General features: G+C 34.9%; 1 protein-coding gene across 1 annotated transcript in view; it reads left to right on the forward strand.

Annotated features, from left to right (window-relative positions):
• Positions 1–6,679: 6,679 nt before the first annotated feature.
• The window catches only part of LOC142337646 (uncharacterized), a 66,337-nt gene continuing 57,287 nt past the window's right edge, over positions 6,680–15,729 (forward strand). Inside the window, exons 1-5 of the mRNA XM_075387033.1 lie at positions 6,680–7,561; positions 11,781–11,801; positions 12,376–12,490; positions 12,999–13,108; positions 13,700–14,801. Of these exons, the coding sequence (XP_075243148.1) occupies positions 7,331–7,561; positions 11,781–11,801; positions 12,376–12,490; positions 12,999–13,108; positions 13,700–14,801 (1,579 nt within the window). The 5' untranslated portion in view covers positions 6,680–7,330. The remainder of the gene's footprint in view (positions 7,562–11,780; positions 11,802–12,375; positions 12,491–12,998; positions 13,109–13,699; positions 14,802–15,729) is intronic.

Below are 15,729 nucleotides of genomic sequence, written 5' to 3' on the forward strand. Positions count from 1 at the left end.
AGATTGACAAAATAAGGATGTAACAGTTTTTGTTTTTTTGTTAGTGAGTAAAAACGACTCACTTCCGATTGCGGATGTGTTCAATCTCGTTTTGAATTTTAAATACGTGATGATATGTCATCCAAAAATTCAATTATGCAAAAGTACAATATTTGTGGTTTTTAAGCAACCATTTTGATCTGAAGTCTTCTGGACTTCAGGCGAATACCACAAAAATTTGAGATCAGTGCTTCCAAAGCCACTTACCGCTTTAAAGTTCTCAAGCTTCCCTAACATTTGTCCCTATATGGTAATAGCATTTGAGGACAGAGTAACCATTGTTTAGAATATAGAGTCTTTGCAGAATTTCAGTTCCAGTCCATCCAGCTCTTATGGCGTTATTTTTCTTTATTTTTCCTATAGCTCTGATTTGTTTAAGATAAGGCCGTGAGTAGAATGAAGCCAACATTAGTTGATTATGTTCCCCAGTCTTTCACTTATTATAGCCAATTTACATTTATCGAATATGACCTAGATGTTCGAGTAAATGATGTAAGAAATTGAAAAAACCTAATTCATTTTAAATGTGCTTCGTTAAGTCATATTTTGTAAAGATGATTGTCGGGATTTCTTAGCGCTGGAGTATTGATTTTGAAGCCTCATGTTTAAGTGGTTGTCCCTAGTGTCCGCAAAACTTTAGTTCAAACTTTTTGCCTAATGATTTCTAAAATTGTGTTCGCTAATCAAGTTTGCGCGTAATTTCCCACAAACAAATAAAAAGTACAGCGAAAACGGCAAGTTGATACATTTTTCTAGAAAAAAACGTAGATATCAGAAAACATACATAACCTATATGCAACGAAAGCTCTCACAGTGCAAGAAAACCCGTATCTGAATTCCTTTGCATCAGAAGCAAAAATTGTGGCCCACAATACGTCGCAGGTAGCAGGTCTGCCGTTGTTTACTGTGGGACAAGTTTCAATAGGTGCAAATCATAACTTAAGTTTTATTTTCATAGGCTTTTTCGATAGACATCTAGTAATCTTTAACGGACTCTATGCAATTCTTTTAATTTTAACATGCAAAAACGTCATTTGTGAGCTGAGTTGCTATGTTACAGAAAAATGGGACAATTTCAGTTTCATAAGTTTTTATGGAAAAATTGCGAACACAAAACGGTTCATAAACACTTTTCATGGCCTTTTACTGTAAGTAAAATACTTTAAAAGAGAAAATTAGGTTTCAGATTTTTCATGACTCCAAAGCTGACCCTTCAAACTGATTTGAAAAACAACCAAAAAAGTTGAGCAAATTTTAAAAAAATATTTTGGAAAATTTTTGAGCATACAACGCTTCATAAACATTTATGGTGTTTTGTTGCAAGTAAAGTACCATAAAAGTGAAGTTTACATTCCTTACATTTTTTTTTCAAAGAACGAATTAAATTAACTTGGTTAACAAAACGGTGATTGTCAATACAACAGATCAACAGTTTATGAATCTCATTTCGTCGGCATTTTTTTTATTTTTCACATGTAAAATGTATGTTTCTATTCTCCCCACTTTGGTCAGGTAAGAATAAAAAACACAAGAACTGCACATTGATAAGTCTCCCGTTTGTTGCAATCTTTTTGGCGACTTATCATTAAAGGACCAATCTCGACTCTTCTGATTCTGAATTTGTTAAATCTGGCCATAAAGAGCGTGTCAAAATCATTGAGGCAGACCCCTTGATTATATCTGTCGACAATGATTGCAACAGTACTGGATCAACCATCTCCTCTCCGAGCAGTCGAGCACCCAAAAAGCAAAATAGTCGACTATGGAGCCCGTGCCAGCAACATTTCCATTGATCCCCGAATAGCGGTGATAGACAAGGATTGCATTAGTTTACAGAAAGCTACAGACAACCCCTGCGCTTGGAAGGAACGATTGTCACTTAACACAGCCAACCGCTTGAGTGTTTTCTTGAAGGTTGCCGATATCCCGCCAAGGACTTCAATTGCAAGGGGAACAAATGTGATTCCCATCTTTGCGCAGGTATTGTCGTGGAGACAATATTTTCTTTCATCTGCTGCATCAAGTGCGTATCCTGCCTTTGTAGCCGCATTAGTGAGAGAGTTGGATTGCAGCGACGAAGTAACAGTTACATCAAATGCAGCAGGTTTTCCCGCTTTCCATGTAGGGACAAAGATGTCTCCAGGGCGTGACTGGCTTTCTGGAATTAGGTTCTTTTTTTCCACTACCGGTGAGAGATTCGCAGATGAGCAAGCAGACACTAATTTATCTCGAATACGGTCATGTCTTGCAATTGCGTCTCCCCGACCGTGACACGCAATGGCATGATCCCCATAGATGTCAAGAACTCCTGCTTTACAGAACGGGCACTTCCTCTCGGCGTCGTAGACAGGGACACCCAACCTGTACTTTGCACTAATTCTGAATTCATTTGGTGCCATATGAAGCCCAAGAGCTGGAATGGGGGGAGCAGACAACCAAGCTCCAGCATGTCGGGCAGACAATGAGAGAAGTCGGGCGGATTCTCTCTCACAAGCTTGATTCTCTTTGAGAACATGAAATTTTTCATTATCAAGAGAATGCTGAATCGTCTTTTGTGAGAGGTTTGAAATGTCCAGTTGTGCTATACTGGAATAAAGATCCGGAAAAACTTGGCAGTTTTTTGGGCTCTCACCGGTTATCTTGGAAACAAGATCTTCAGAGGAGAGAACAGAACCAACGTATGATGCTTTATACTGGTCTTGGCATTGGCGAACACCCAAACCTGAAAGGGTTATGGGTAGGGTTGCTTGAGTCCAGGATTCTTCTGGAAGAACAGTTCCAAGGATATTCTCAAGTTTTGCGCGCTGTTGGGCATCAAATTCTTTTATGGATTTAATAACTGGTTGTGTGGGCGTTTGACAACGCAAAGAATACACCATTTTGGGGGACCCAATACAGTGGCGTAGGATACCTAGGGCGCACTGAGGGTCATCAAGAAAGTCCAACTTTTCGAAAAGTACCCCTATTTTCCCTATCCTTTCGTTAAGTTTCATGCAGACAAACTCTGGGGTTCCTAACGCAGCTCCAAGAACCTCAAGGCCCGAAATATCATTTCGTTTTATTCTTGATTTTATTAATAGAGCCGTTATTTCTGAAATGGCTGCGGCCTTTTTGAGTTTTATCAGCCAAACCCAACAAGTTATAAGAAAGATTTAGGTTTAGTAAGTTTCCATAAAATCTATATAGGGAGTTTCATTATAGGAAATTATTTTTGAGGGTCATCACGGCTTAATTTAAGAACCGGAACCATACTACAGGATAAAAGTAAAAAAAAATGAAATATTGATTATTGAGGAGACTTGTTACAGTTCCGTTCTCGAACGTGTTTAATTTTAAAACAATTGCAGTTGTTTTGATTTCATAAGTAGCTGTTCATGTTGAGAGTAGTAATAAAAGTTTTAAAACGACCATTTCAACAGCACCATGAGAAAGTCAAGTTGTCCATATCTCGTAGATAAAGTGGAATCTCAGAATGTTGAAGGTCAACCTGAAAAATCAGTCGCAGAAAAAAATTGTCTGAAGCAAACACAGCTATAAACTAAACTCCCAAAGAACCTGATCAAGAAAATTTAAACGCTAGAACTATCAAAAGAAGTGACTTCTGTTTCATCTGATTTTTTCCCTCATGTAAAATATGCCCAACTGAAAAAACCACCCAATTAGACTCATGATCCAGTTAAAAACTTTTCTCCTAAAATTACTATCCATTTTCAAAAAATTATTAAAAATTAGAGTTGTTGATTAGTTCAAGTTTCGTTTTGTGTAAATTCATTTCAAGTTATCCCAATTTCAGTTCATAGTCTACTTCCGATTCTAATTTGTGCAATCTATCTAAATCAAACAAAGCGTTAAAAAAGTTTTGAGTCAATTGAGAGATGTATTTTCAATTCGACCAGGGGTGTTTTTCAAAGACAGTTGCAGTGATGACAAAGACGGTATTCTTAGTGTTTGTTCTCAAACGTGTGTTTTTTCTCGCTCTTTTTGTTAAAAATATCCCAAATGTGACCAATTGGTGATCACTAAAATAATAGTCATACAGAATCTTTAATTAATTGGAAGACTTTCTCACAGGCAGTACTTTTCTGCAATTGAGTAAAAAACTGTCTTCCTCAATAGGGTAAACTTTAACTAAGTTTATTAGTTGAAGTAATGGCATGCAAACAAAAAATCAATTAACAGTGCAGGCGTCGAGTTCAACTTCAATCTGAAGAAAAGGAGGTTGACAACGTTTAATTTAAAAAATTAAAAACATTTTAAAATAGTTACCAGTTATGCGTACAATTTTGCAAAATTCACAAAAAATTTTGTTTTACTAAATCTCCAGATTTAACCTTGCGTTTTTTATTAGAAAGTGAAAACATACAAGTAATCTCTAACCTCTTTTTTTAAAAATTCGTGGCTAAAAATGACGTGCATCCAGAGGCCAACAGAGAGCCTGTAGTTTTTTATTTACCAGACGTATCAAAAACAATCAGCGGAGTAATGTAATGAAAAATTTTTCTAGCCAAATTATTTTTTCTGTGGTTTTCGCCAAAAAATTCCCAGATTCGATCTAGTCAGTTATATATCAATTTCAAAACATAAAAACAAACAGGTGAAAGGGTTTAAGGTTTACTGGCAGTTGTCAAAAGAGTTGACCAAAAATTTATAACAAAATTCCAATACTTTTCCATAGAATCAAATTATTTTTGGTATAGAACTCCTATTATACACATACACATTTTTTTCATGAAGCCAGAGAAAACAGCAATAAGGTGAAACAAAGCATTTCAAAGTTATTTGTTCTCTGCCTATTTCTCTCGAAAAATTGCTTTGTATAGAATACTTGTACATAAGTAGTCTCTCACTAGATACTTTGGATACGGTTTTTTGGTATAAAGCCAGAGAAAACATCAAAAATTTACTAATTATAGGTAAACTTCTGCTTGACTATTCGGCTCCCATGTTTTAAGAAAATTTTTTCTTTGATTAAATCTGACATCTAAGAAGTACAAGAAGTAATAATTAAAAATGATTATAAAAGAGAAGGAAAACAGTCCAAAACAGGCCAAATAAAAATTTTTGGTTTCTTTTTCATATTTTTTGTGTTAACATTCAAAATAAGATGCGGAAGGTGTTTCTGTAAAGAGTTTAGGGATTAATACTCAAAACTAGAGATTCTTTAGGTTTTGAGGAAATGGTTTTGCGTGGAAATGGTTTTCCGGTTGAACTAATTTTCAGGCTAGCAAGATTTTAGGCTTTTCAAAAGACAATTGTCTTTTATTGCACCGTATTCGGAATACTGAAATGATGAAAGCCTTAATTTTTGTCAGTGGTTCAATTTTTCATGTTAAGACTTGGCTGTTCCAATTTATCGCGAGTTCTATAACTTCGCAGCTTGATTAGAACCACTGTCTTCAAATTGTTTCTATTTTTGTGAACTCATTCAAAACGTTTCATCAAAATTCATTCACTATCCGATCGCCTACCGATTAAGCTTTGTTACAGCCGCTCAAGGATATAAGATCAAAGGCAAGTCCAAAAATCAAACCATGCATCAAACTTAAGGAAAAATGTGCAAAATCTGTTCACTATTTCAATATGGACCATCCTCTTGTTAAACTTTTGTTTAGTGAAGGCGACAATTTGTCACCAAAAGAGGCGCTCAATATCTCACACTTGAACCTTCCAGTGTCAAGAGCGGCGCCTTGAGAATTATAGTGACAGATGAAATATTATGAAAATCTTTTCATTTCATTACAAAAACTGCAAAGTTCTTCACGCTCGTTGAACAAGAGTTTGATCAAACTAAAATCATTCACGTTTGCTTGTTTTTTCATAAATGCTTTTTCAATTGGCGGTAGTTTAAGCGGTATAAACCTTAGCAGATGGTTTGAACAGTTCTTAATTGTGTGTATATATAATAGTGATGAAATATTGGATGTATAAGGTTTCAGGATTTAAATTCGCAACAAACCATTTTTGACTATTTGAAAGGCTGTATACAATACATATCTTAGTCTGCTTTATTGAAATCCTTTGCAATTCTATAAACAAATATAGATCACAATAATGAAATAAGGACCGTTCTTCATAAACTGCCAATTAACCCCTAGAACCATACTGAAGAACTGTATTTGATAAAAAAATGGTTTGAGTTCCCTTTTTGATGTTTATTAATTCTTCATTTTGACATGGCTTTATTTGTACACAAATACCATCACTCTTAAAGTTTTATGTGAACAAATTATTGTTCATCTTTGTGAAAAATAGCGGCGCCATTTGGTCCGTTATTTTTTCCCTGGTTTTATCTGTCAATAACACAGTTTTGTAAACAAACATATGACTATAAATAAAACTTAAGTTATTAAAATCAACTAGTAGTGTTTATGATTAAGAGCTGAGTGTTTATTGTGAAATATTTGCACTTTTATGAAATCGTGCTGGTTGAAAGTGAAAATGTATCACATGTTGGACAAAAAAAGATATTTATATTACTATCCTCAAAGTTTTCATTGAATTTTCCACATATCAAATTTACAGTATACATGATGTATATAGTAAGTGTTTGAGCTCGCTACAGTAGCTTCAGTCATAGCAAAAAATTAGTAGTTATATGGCTTTTAAACTACAGAATACATTTGTTCCACTTTTGAAAACCGGCGCTACAATTTTATTATTTTATTGTAAAGTTGTTATCCATAAGCTTTGTAGTTATACATAGTGGACATTATATTTATCCATTAATTGTTCTTCGATCCATAAAACTGACTGCAGATTGCAACAAATTTACGTAGGATGGAAATGACATAAAAACTATTTTATGGTTCACTTCAAATTAATTTTCAATTTGTATATGATTTCAGTTAGGATTACTATGGAAAATAATCTAACTTGATTAAGTTCTAGCTTCTTTATCAAGTGCATAAAAAATCAGTCCTGCCTTCGTCTTGCTTGATTAAAAAAACTTGTTAAATTGTATTTGGTCAAATTTTTTCAAAATAGCCTTGTCCTTTGTTTCATAGCTCCAAATTATTTAACCTCTGCAATAACAACCTCCATATTAGCAAATTTACCTATTTTATACCTATAAAAGGGCTAATATTGGAACTTAAAACTGGCAAAACCTCCAATTATCTTCTTTCTTGCATTTATTGTTGTTGTTGTTTTTTATATACATTTACCGAATCTAAATTTGCCGAAATTTAACTTACAGCCTTAAACTTTGAATTTTGCATCAATTAAAACTGCTCTTTTTATTCATACTTACCAAAGCCATTATCATTCTTTCACATTTATAAATTTAATTAAGATGAGAACGGGTCCACAAAATTACAACAACCGTTCTAATAAGACCACAACAAACGGCCCTGTTGCTAACGGACATGGCCCCAAAACGCCTCCTGCGAAACATCACCACGGGGCGGCGTGCATGCCCTTACGCCAACAAAAAACAAATGGATATATGCCACCTGGTCAAGCTGGAAAAGCTGGAGCAAACAGCGGGAAAAACGCAATGGTTGATCGAAAGGAAATAAATGAGGTTTGATTTGATAAATGGTGCTCACAGCCTTATTCTTAATCAAAAGTCCGAATTTTTATTAGCTTTCAAGAAATAGATTTAAATTAAAGCATAGATTTTTTCTGATTACTAACAAGTTAGTTGATAGCCCTTGAATTTGATGCCATTGAAGAAAATTACGCCTAATGGAAAATTCAACTTCAACTGCTTTTAACTAGTTTTTTTTAGAATTATCGATTGCCACAAGGTTTTTGATTGCCGGATTACGTTGCCGCAGAATAATTTTATATGCAGAGTAATCATTGGATCTGGCCACCTGTATGTTTTGTATAGCTTTAGCAATTGTTATCGTTCGCCAAGGTGTCAAACTTAAAAGTATCATTCAAGATTTTGGTACCAGCTAAAACATTACCCTAGTTGAGAAGAGCAAACAAAAATGACAAAAAATCCGGAAGAACTCTTTGGTATCTTCGGCGTCAAGCGTACGAAAGCGTCGGTACGTTCGGTTTGTTCTGTATTGTCGGTTTCGAAAGAAAGAAATATTTGATATTGTCGTTTCTGGACGCAAGAGAGATTCGGTAGGTTTGGTTTTTAAACGTTAGAGATCACCTGTTTGTTTGGTTTGAGACGTAAGAAATGTCACTTTTTTCATAGGAAATTTTAAAATTTCCGTAACGAAGTCAAACAATATGATACCGTTCGTTTTGCCGGAATTTCAAAGTATTTCGTAGAGAAAAATTGTGAAAAAGTTTAAATATATTGAAAATTCCTTTTTAGCTCGTTCACAAAACTAATTGGCGGAATACAAATTTCTTGGTTGTTTTTGAATTCAAAAGTGCAACATACTTGTTGAACATTGATGAGAAATCTGTTGATTAACTCACATTGTGTTTTGACATACTGGCTGGTAGTTCACAAGCAACGTTTTTGACGGCTTGATAGGCATCAAAACAAATATGCCGACCGTTTTTTTTTATAATTCTGCTCTACTAGTCTGCTTTTAAAGTCAGAAGATAAAAGTTCATGGTACTTCTCTCAGCGATACCGAATCTTTCGTGCGTTTAAGAAATGACAATAACTAAACTCGCGTACTTTTAAAAACGACAAACCCGAATCTGTCCTTCGTTTAAAAACAACGATACTGAATCTTTCTTTTGTTAAAAAACCGAACAAAAACGATTATGCCGACTACAAAATTGCAAAATTGTAGGGGTTTTTGGAATTCTCGGTTAGAAAGATACTAACGATTTCTTTCGTTTAAAAACCGAATATTTCTGGACTAGGGTATGTTCTTGTTAAACAAGTAATTTTTCTTCTTTTTCTTATTTGGCTTCAGCATTGTTTAACTTCGCCAATCCTTCTGAATCAATTGAATTCAATCAAAACTAAGGAGATTAAAGGCCATAAATATTTGGGTAAATCTTGGATGACGCTAGTCACGCCCTTAATTGTTGAAATTTAGGACTTCGTCAAATACTACTTGGTTTGGAACCAGAAAACATGAAGCTGTGATTTGCTCCTATGAATTTGATTTCTTCAGTAGCCGACAAATTTTAAGATAAGATTATTTATAATAAAAATTAAAAAGGTAAAGCTGCGAATAAGGCTAAAATTAAACTCTGCAAAAATGTGTATTGGAATGTTCTCGCATAATAACTAGGAACCATACGGTCATAAAAATTTTGTTGAAACATATGTATTAGACTTTCCGGTTTCCTGAAATAATTTTTGACAATGAAAGAGGTGTATTAGGCACTTGCACAAATTTTGCTTGCTTGATGAAGTTATTAGATTGAACCCATCAAACAAGCCGTAGATATTTATATTAATTGAAAACTGATGCAGATTACTTAATGTTTCTTATAGAACTGGATTTCTTTGTAACAGTTTTTTCAGCCATGAAATAATTGAATCTATCTTGGCAGAGTTATTTAGTTACTGTGAACAAAAAATTGTCGAAACAGCTGGACAAATGGAAAGTTTTATGACTTAAAAAAAACAATTTCAAATTTTGTTTTTGAATCTTGAAGAGAACAACAGTTTTTGAGGATCCAAAGATCAAATTAATTTTTTGATTATTTGATTCACTCTATTCATAACTACAATTATCTCATTTTTTATTAAGTTCAATGATGCTAAATTTGAAATCAGAAAGTCCAGTGAAGCGTTTCAGATTTTATAAATGGCCCCATTGAACTTGTAACACTTAAATCGAAATAATTCTTGAAGTTTAAAAAAAGCCAAATTCTAACCATATTGATTATTTTCAAAACCCTAGTTCAATACCGACGATGGTTACCTTGCAAAACTTGCAATAATCTTGCCTAGGACGATTATCTTGCAAGACCTTGAATGACACTGTTATTATATGAGACTCCAGTGAGAATCTCACAAGATAACCGTCTTTTCGCAAGACTCTTGTAGGACAATTATTTTTTGATGATGACGGTTATCTGGTAAGAAAATTTCAAAATTCTTACAAAAATACTGTCTTTTTCAGGGTATCCTCGTTGAAAATCAAAAAGTTTGTCTTTGATTTTTGTTACCTTCTCAATGTTTGCCATAAAAAAATAACTATCTTTTTTGGAAAAAAAACAACAGCATATAAGTGCATCTTAAAAAACAAGTGAAGATTAATCGAGACCACAAAATTTTCAAGCTTTTTTGAGCCACAAATAAAACGTCACAAATTTTTCATACAAAAAGCTTCCAGAAAACTAATGCGCTGTCTCTGGTTGCCAAGGAAGTAAACATGGACCATAAACACGCTAAGACACCAATCTGTCTCTGTTTCCGCAACGTGAACAGATGGTCATCTTGCAAGACTCTAGCAAATTTAAAATGGTAATCTTGCAAGATTCTTGCAAAATCAGGACGGTTATCTTGCAAGACTCTTGTAAAAATAAAGAATGTTATCTTGCCAGGGTTGTTGCGAGAAAGATGGTTTTCTTATGAGACTCTGGCAAGAAAAATCAATGTCTTGCAAAATTCTTGTTAAGAGACATTTATCAGGCAGATCTTGCAAGAACTTGGTAAGATTTTGTATAATCTTGAAAGACGTCCATAAAAATCTTTGCAATATGCAATATTGGGACGCTTACAGAGCAAAAAATTTACAAAATCTTGCCACATAGGCGTGGGAAGTTTTAGTTAAAAATGCAATTTTTAGGTTCGATTATTTCATTGGCTGTTTTTTATGAGTTCAGCCCATTGACTGAAATTCTCGCGCCTAAACAGAAAATTTCATAGCTGGCATATCGGATGATTGTCTTGCAGGATATAGAATATTGCAAAACTCTTCACGACTTTTGCATGATTCTTGCAAAATCTTGCGAGAGAACCGTCGTTAATAGATTAGGGAAAATTGATGTTTCATCAAATTTGATGCAATTTTTGGTATCTTTCTAATGAATATACGGGAACATCGAAAAAAAAGTTATTTCGGAACATCGAGAACTTAAATTCTCTGGGTTACTAACGCTCTTTAAATTATAAAACAGCGAAAGTGCTTCAGCTCGAAAAAGCTTTAATGTGATTAGATTTAGAGAAATCTTCATTTTTCACAAATAATTTTGTGGATCACAGAAGAAAATGTTTGCAACTATATGTATGAGTAATTGCTATAAAGTTGCTTAGTGACTCTATCTGTCGGCGTTCGTACAGAAATTTGCAGAACTCCAGTTAGAAAAGATTTTTCTTGGAAAAATGTTAATCCGACTGTAATGAATGGATCACGTCATTTCTTTTCCGCAAGTATTTTTTCTGATCAGATTTTTGTTCATCAAACGGAACCCTAAAGATTCCATTGCTCATTCAAACAGGGAAAATTTGAGGCAGATCTTTTTTCTCCATCATCTGCCAAACTTCTGCAAATCAATTTACTGTTCATAAAACTACACATGGCACAACAAGAATTTGAAACAGCCAATAATCATGATTTCAATTGCAGTACTTTTTACTCTACTTTTAATTATTTTTCTATAGAGATTTCAGATAATAAAACTCTTCCTTTTTTTAAATCTTCCACAAAAAACTAACAAACTTAGAATTTACAAATATAGAATTTTGAGTTAATAAGCTTCTAGATAGTTTTTCGTTGCGTCCATTTGCATCTCTTGTAGGCAACAAAAAGAACTCAGAGGTAACGCCGTGCTAGTAAAATAAATCAAAATTTCCTCTTACACCACGCTTTTTTCTCAGGTTCTGATGTTTTACTTCAAACTAATTCTTTTTGTCTCAGAAAGAGCTGGATAGCCGAGAGGTAAGGGGTGTGCTTTGGTTTTGCACGCCACCAATTGATGCTTCAATCCCTTTCTTTCAGTAATTCGGAAAAGTTATCAGAAGCATGAGGCGGAAGATTTATAAGCCTCTCCAACTCAGTAATGAGACAACTTTAGGAACCCAATTAATTATAATTAATCAGTTCGTATTTGTAACTATGATTATCACCTCCGATTGTGTAGTAGTAGTAGTAGTACAAACAAATTGTCCAATAATACCGTTCAATTAACTAAATTGCTAATAAAACTAAATTTTATCGGAAAAGAAAGTGGGAACAAAGACATGTACATTGGTGAAACAAGCGTATTACTTACGACTGCTGAGTTTCAAAACTCATTATGAATGGTTTCATTTGAAGAGTTTTGCATTAAAATTTTTCTAAAGAGACCTTAGTTCAATCTTTTAACCAATTGAAAAGTCGCAATAAGGCAGTCTAATATACACTCGTCATTTTTAGAATATTGTGCATTTTAGCATATAATAGTTTGAGCACTAACTTCTAAGAAGACTATATGGATCAACATGAAACCTATAAATCGTTTTCATGTTAACAGGGCCCAAAATTAGAAGTTGAAGTGGCAATGGTGGCAGGCGAGAAAAAGTTTGGCTTCTCAATAGCTGGAGGAGCCAACAAGTCCCAATTTCCGAAGGTCGACAACATCCACGACGGTACAAATCATACATGAATTCTTTATTTATTATGATTAAAATATAAATAAATACATAAATCTTTATTTGGAAGATCAACTGAGCGCTAATTGAGTTTTTAAATTATTATTCCCCAAATTATTAAAATTTATTGGAAAAAAAAATCAATTAAATCTTGACTGGTCAAATTATTTTTAGAGCATAGGTTTCAGGAAACAACTCGCTTTTTTCACATTTCATTGACGCAAGGACAAAACTGGTTTACTTTAGCTCTATTTTTAATCAAACACCGCGGCCTTTTGTAGTTATTTTTGGCACATTTGCAGCTTTTCCCACCCTTCAGTTTCCTCCTCTTTGATATGGAATTAGGCTACCACATCTCAGACATCCTTTTTGTTCACATGTGTTCATAAGACTTCCATAAGTACTGTTCCATCCCCCCTTTAATCTCCCGCGCCCAATTCCAAAGCTATCACATGTAATTTTTCCTTATAATTAAGTGGCATTTCCATCAAAAGTGACATTTTAGGGTCGGCAGCTGCCCGGGTTGACCTTGAGATTGGAGATGAGATTGTGGAGATCAACGGGAAGAGTATTAAACATGCTTCCCACGAGGAAATCATCACTACTATTCACAAGGTGATCTATACTGGTTATTTTAATGTTACAAAATTAACAGAAAATTTTCACAAAATATGACGAATTAGATTTTGATAGCATGCACTGTTTTACGAAACATTTTTTGTTGTCTATACTTCTATTTTATCAATTAACCATTATACTACGACTGCAGATGTAATATTTGGTTGTGGCGTAAATTGATACAAAAAAGAAGCGTGAAAAGGAATCGAAAAGGAAACGAAACAATTGAAAGCAATTTTTTGGTGATTGATTTTCAACGCAAATCCAGGTTTCACATCCTAGCCACATTCAGAGCATAACCTAATATTCCTAAATATGAGCTAAATTTTGCGAACTTTCAGCTGTTTTCTGCACACATCTTGAACAATTTTTGGAGAAATCTTTAACCGGGAGCAATACCAATTCATTTAGTATGCATGTTAAGTACTTTAACCATAAAAGCAACTACAAAAGAAAGAAAATAAGAGCAATGAACCTTTTAACCCATTTTCAATACAACGGAATGTAGCCCAGATTATGCGACACCTACGTATATCAATATCTAACTTAGTACATATCTTGAGATGTTTGCTTTAAATTTATTTATAGAGTTCCCATAACCGCGCAGTAACTCTAACAATTATCCGAGACGAAAAACTACTTACAATTGCCGAAGAACCAATCGAAACCCAAGGTGTCAGCAGGGTTGAGTCGATAAAGTACCCGAAAGCCGCGATTCACGACTCGATTTCAGAAGAATCGGAGTCGGAACCTGAGAGCGGCTCGGATCGTGACGAAGTTGATTACAGAATCGAGAACCAAGAACCAGCGATTAACATCCCGAGAGCTACTAGACCTGTGTCGTTTCGAAGTCCGGAAAACGGACAAATTTCTGAAGATGAAAACACATTGACAGGTGGACAACCGGGGATTAAAAAGTTAACCAAAAACAAAACACGTGAACTAAATCAAAAAAGAAGTCCATCAGACGATTATGACGATGATTATAATGAAGAAGAACACAGTTTAAATGGTAATGGTTATTACAAAAAAGCAGAACTTGTGAATGACGAGTTAAGCACGACAATTTCGGAATCCGACTCAGAACGAAGCGAAATCCGACAGACTACAGACGACGAAAACGGCTTTGCTAGAGACCAACTTGTGAATGTCAAAATGTTACGAAGCAGATTTGAATCAGATGAGAAACCGAGCAAACGAAACCGGCATTTTTATTCCCTGAACGAGCCGGACATTCGTCGAGAACAAATCAAAAAGAAAAGTAACTCAATTTTTATGAAAACAGAGTCATTCAAAGAATATCAACGAGAAGAAAATGACGTCACATTTCGATATGGATTGGACAATCATCATATTTACCGCGTGCAAGATTTGAGCGATGAGAAATTCATTGACTCCTTGGACGAGAGTTCAGTTGTTGATTCCTACATAAATGCAATGAAACCTATAAATCCAGCAGTCCAGCAAGCAGAGAAAGGGAAACAAAACATTTCTTATAAGGAATCTGACAAACCGATTCTGATTGTGGTTGAACCGCCCTCAGAGCGAGAAAATGTGACGTCATATGAGGCTCCTGTTGAGTTGAAAGAGGTTGAGGAGGAGCCACTGCAAGTTGAGAAGCGGGCTCGACCTGTTCTGGAGAGTGAAGTTGATTTCAAAGAGAGAGGAATGGTTCCAAAAGGAAAGCTTGGTGAGCATATTGTGATCTTTTCTCTTTCGCCCCCCCCCCTCCTTGGATTATATTTCATGACCCTCCCCCCTCCAACTTGCAAATTATTACTACGCAAAGAGTAATCACGTACGGCTTGGGGTGTAAAACTGTATGCCTACTGCTGAGGGTCGGGGGGTTAGGGTTCCGGGACGAAACATGCTAGATCTGATTATTGCTTATTGTTTTCTACTAAAAGTTAAAAAATCCAAATGTGACTTTACATTGAGACCTCTCCAAATACTATTATTGCTCCAAATATCACCGCCAACAAGCAGTGAATTTCTTTTTTTTTCATCGCATTAACCGCATTTAATCAACTCTCCTTGCGATTTACAGTTGAATAACTTACGTATGGAATAACTTGATAGAGCCCGACTAATACTACGAAAATTGGGTAGTTTTGTTTTGGAATAGACCATATTTTTCGGCAACTAATTTCTGGTCAATATTGGATATATGAAGAATTGGTGAGAAGAAACTGGCGGAAATCGATAGTAAATTCATTTTCAGGGTAGTATAAGTTATGCAGTTGTTGTAATCGGAACAAGAGCTGATAAAAAGCATTTTACCAGCAGACAATTTTCATCCACTTGAAGTTACCCAAGAACTCCTTACCAGGAGCTTAATAACTTCTCGATGGCGAAAACAACCGTGTGGCAACATTCTTTCTTACGTCAAATCACCGCGTTCACCGCATTTCTTACTTAATTAAGCGGTTGTGTTACCTCGATCATGATATTTACAGCAGCTCTTAAGCTATTTCTCCATGTAGCGTTGAAGCAACTTTATTAAATCTTTCTCTTGAGGCTGCTCTGATAACAGGAATTTTGATAGGAAGAATTTTTAGCCAACAGCATTTTTCAAAGATGATCCTTCAGATATTCGCTAATAGGACTGTTTTGAGGAC

This window comes from Convolutriloba macropyga, chromosome 4, assembly GCF_964194025.1.
Source record: "Convolutriloba macropyga chromosome 4, txConMacr16.3, whole genome shotgun sequence".
NCBI classification, from domain to species: Eukaryota; Metazoa; Xenacoelomorpha; order Acoela; family Convolutidae; genus Convolutriloba; species Convolutriloba macropyga.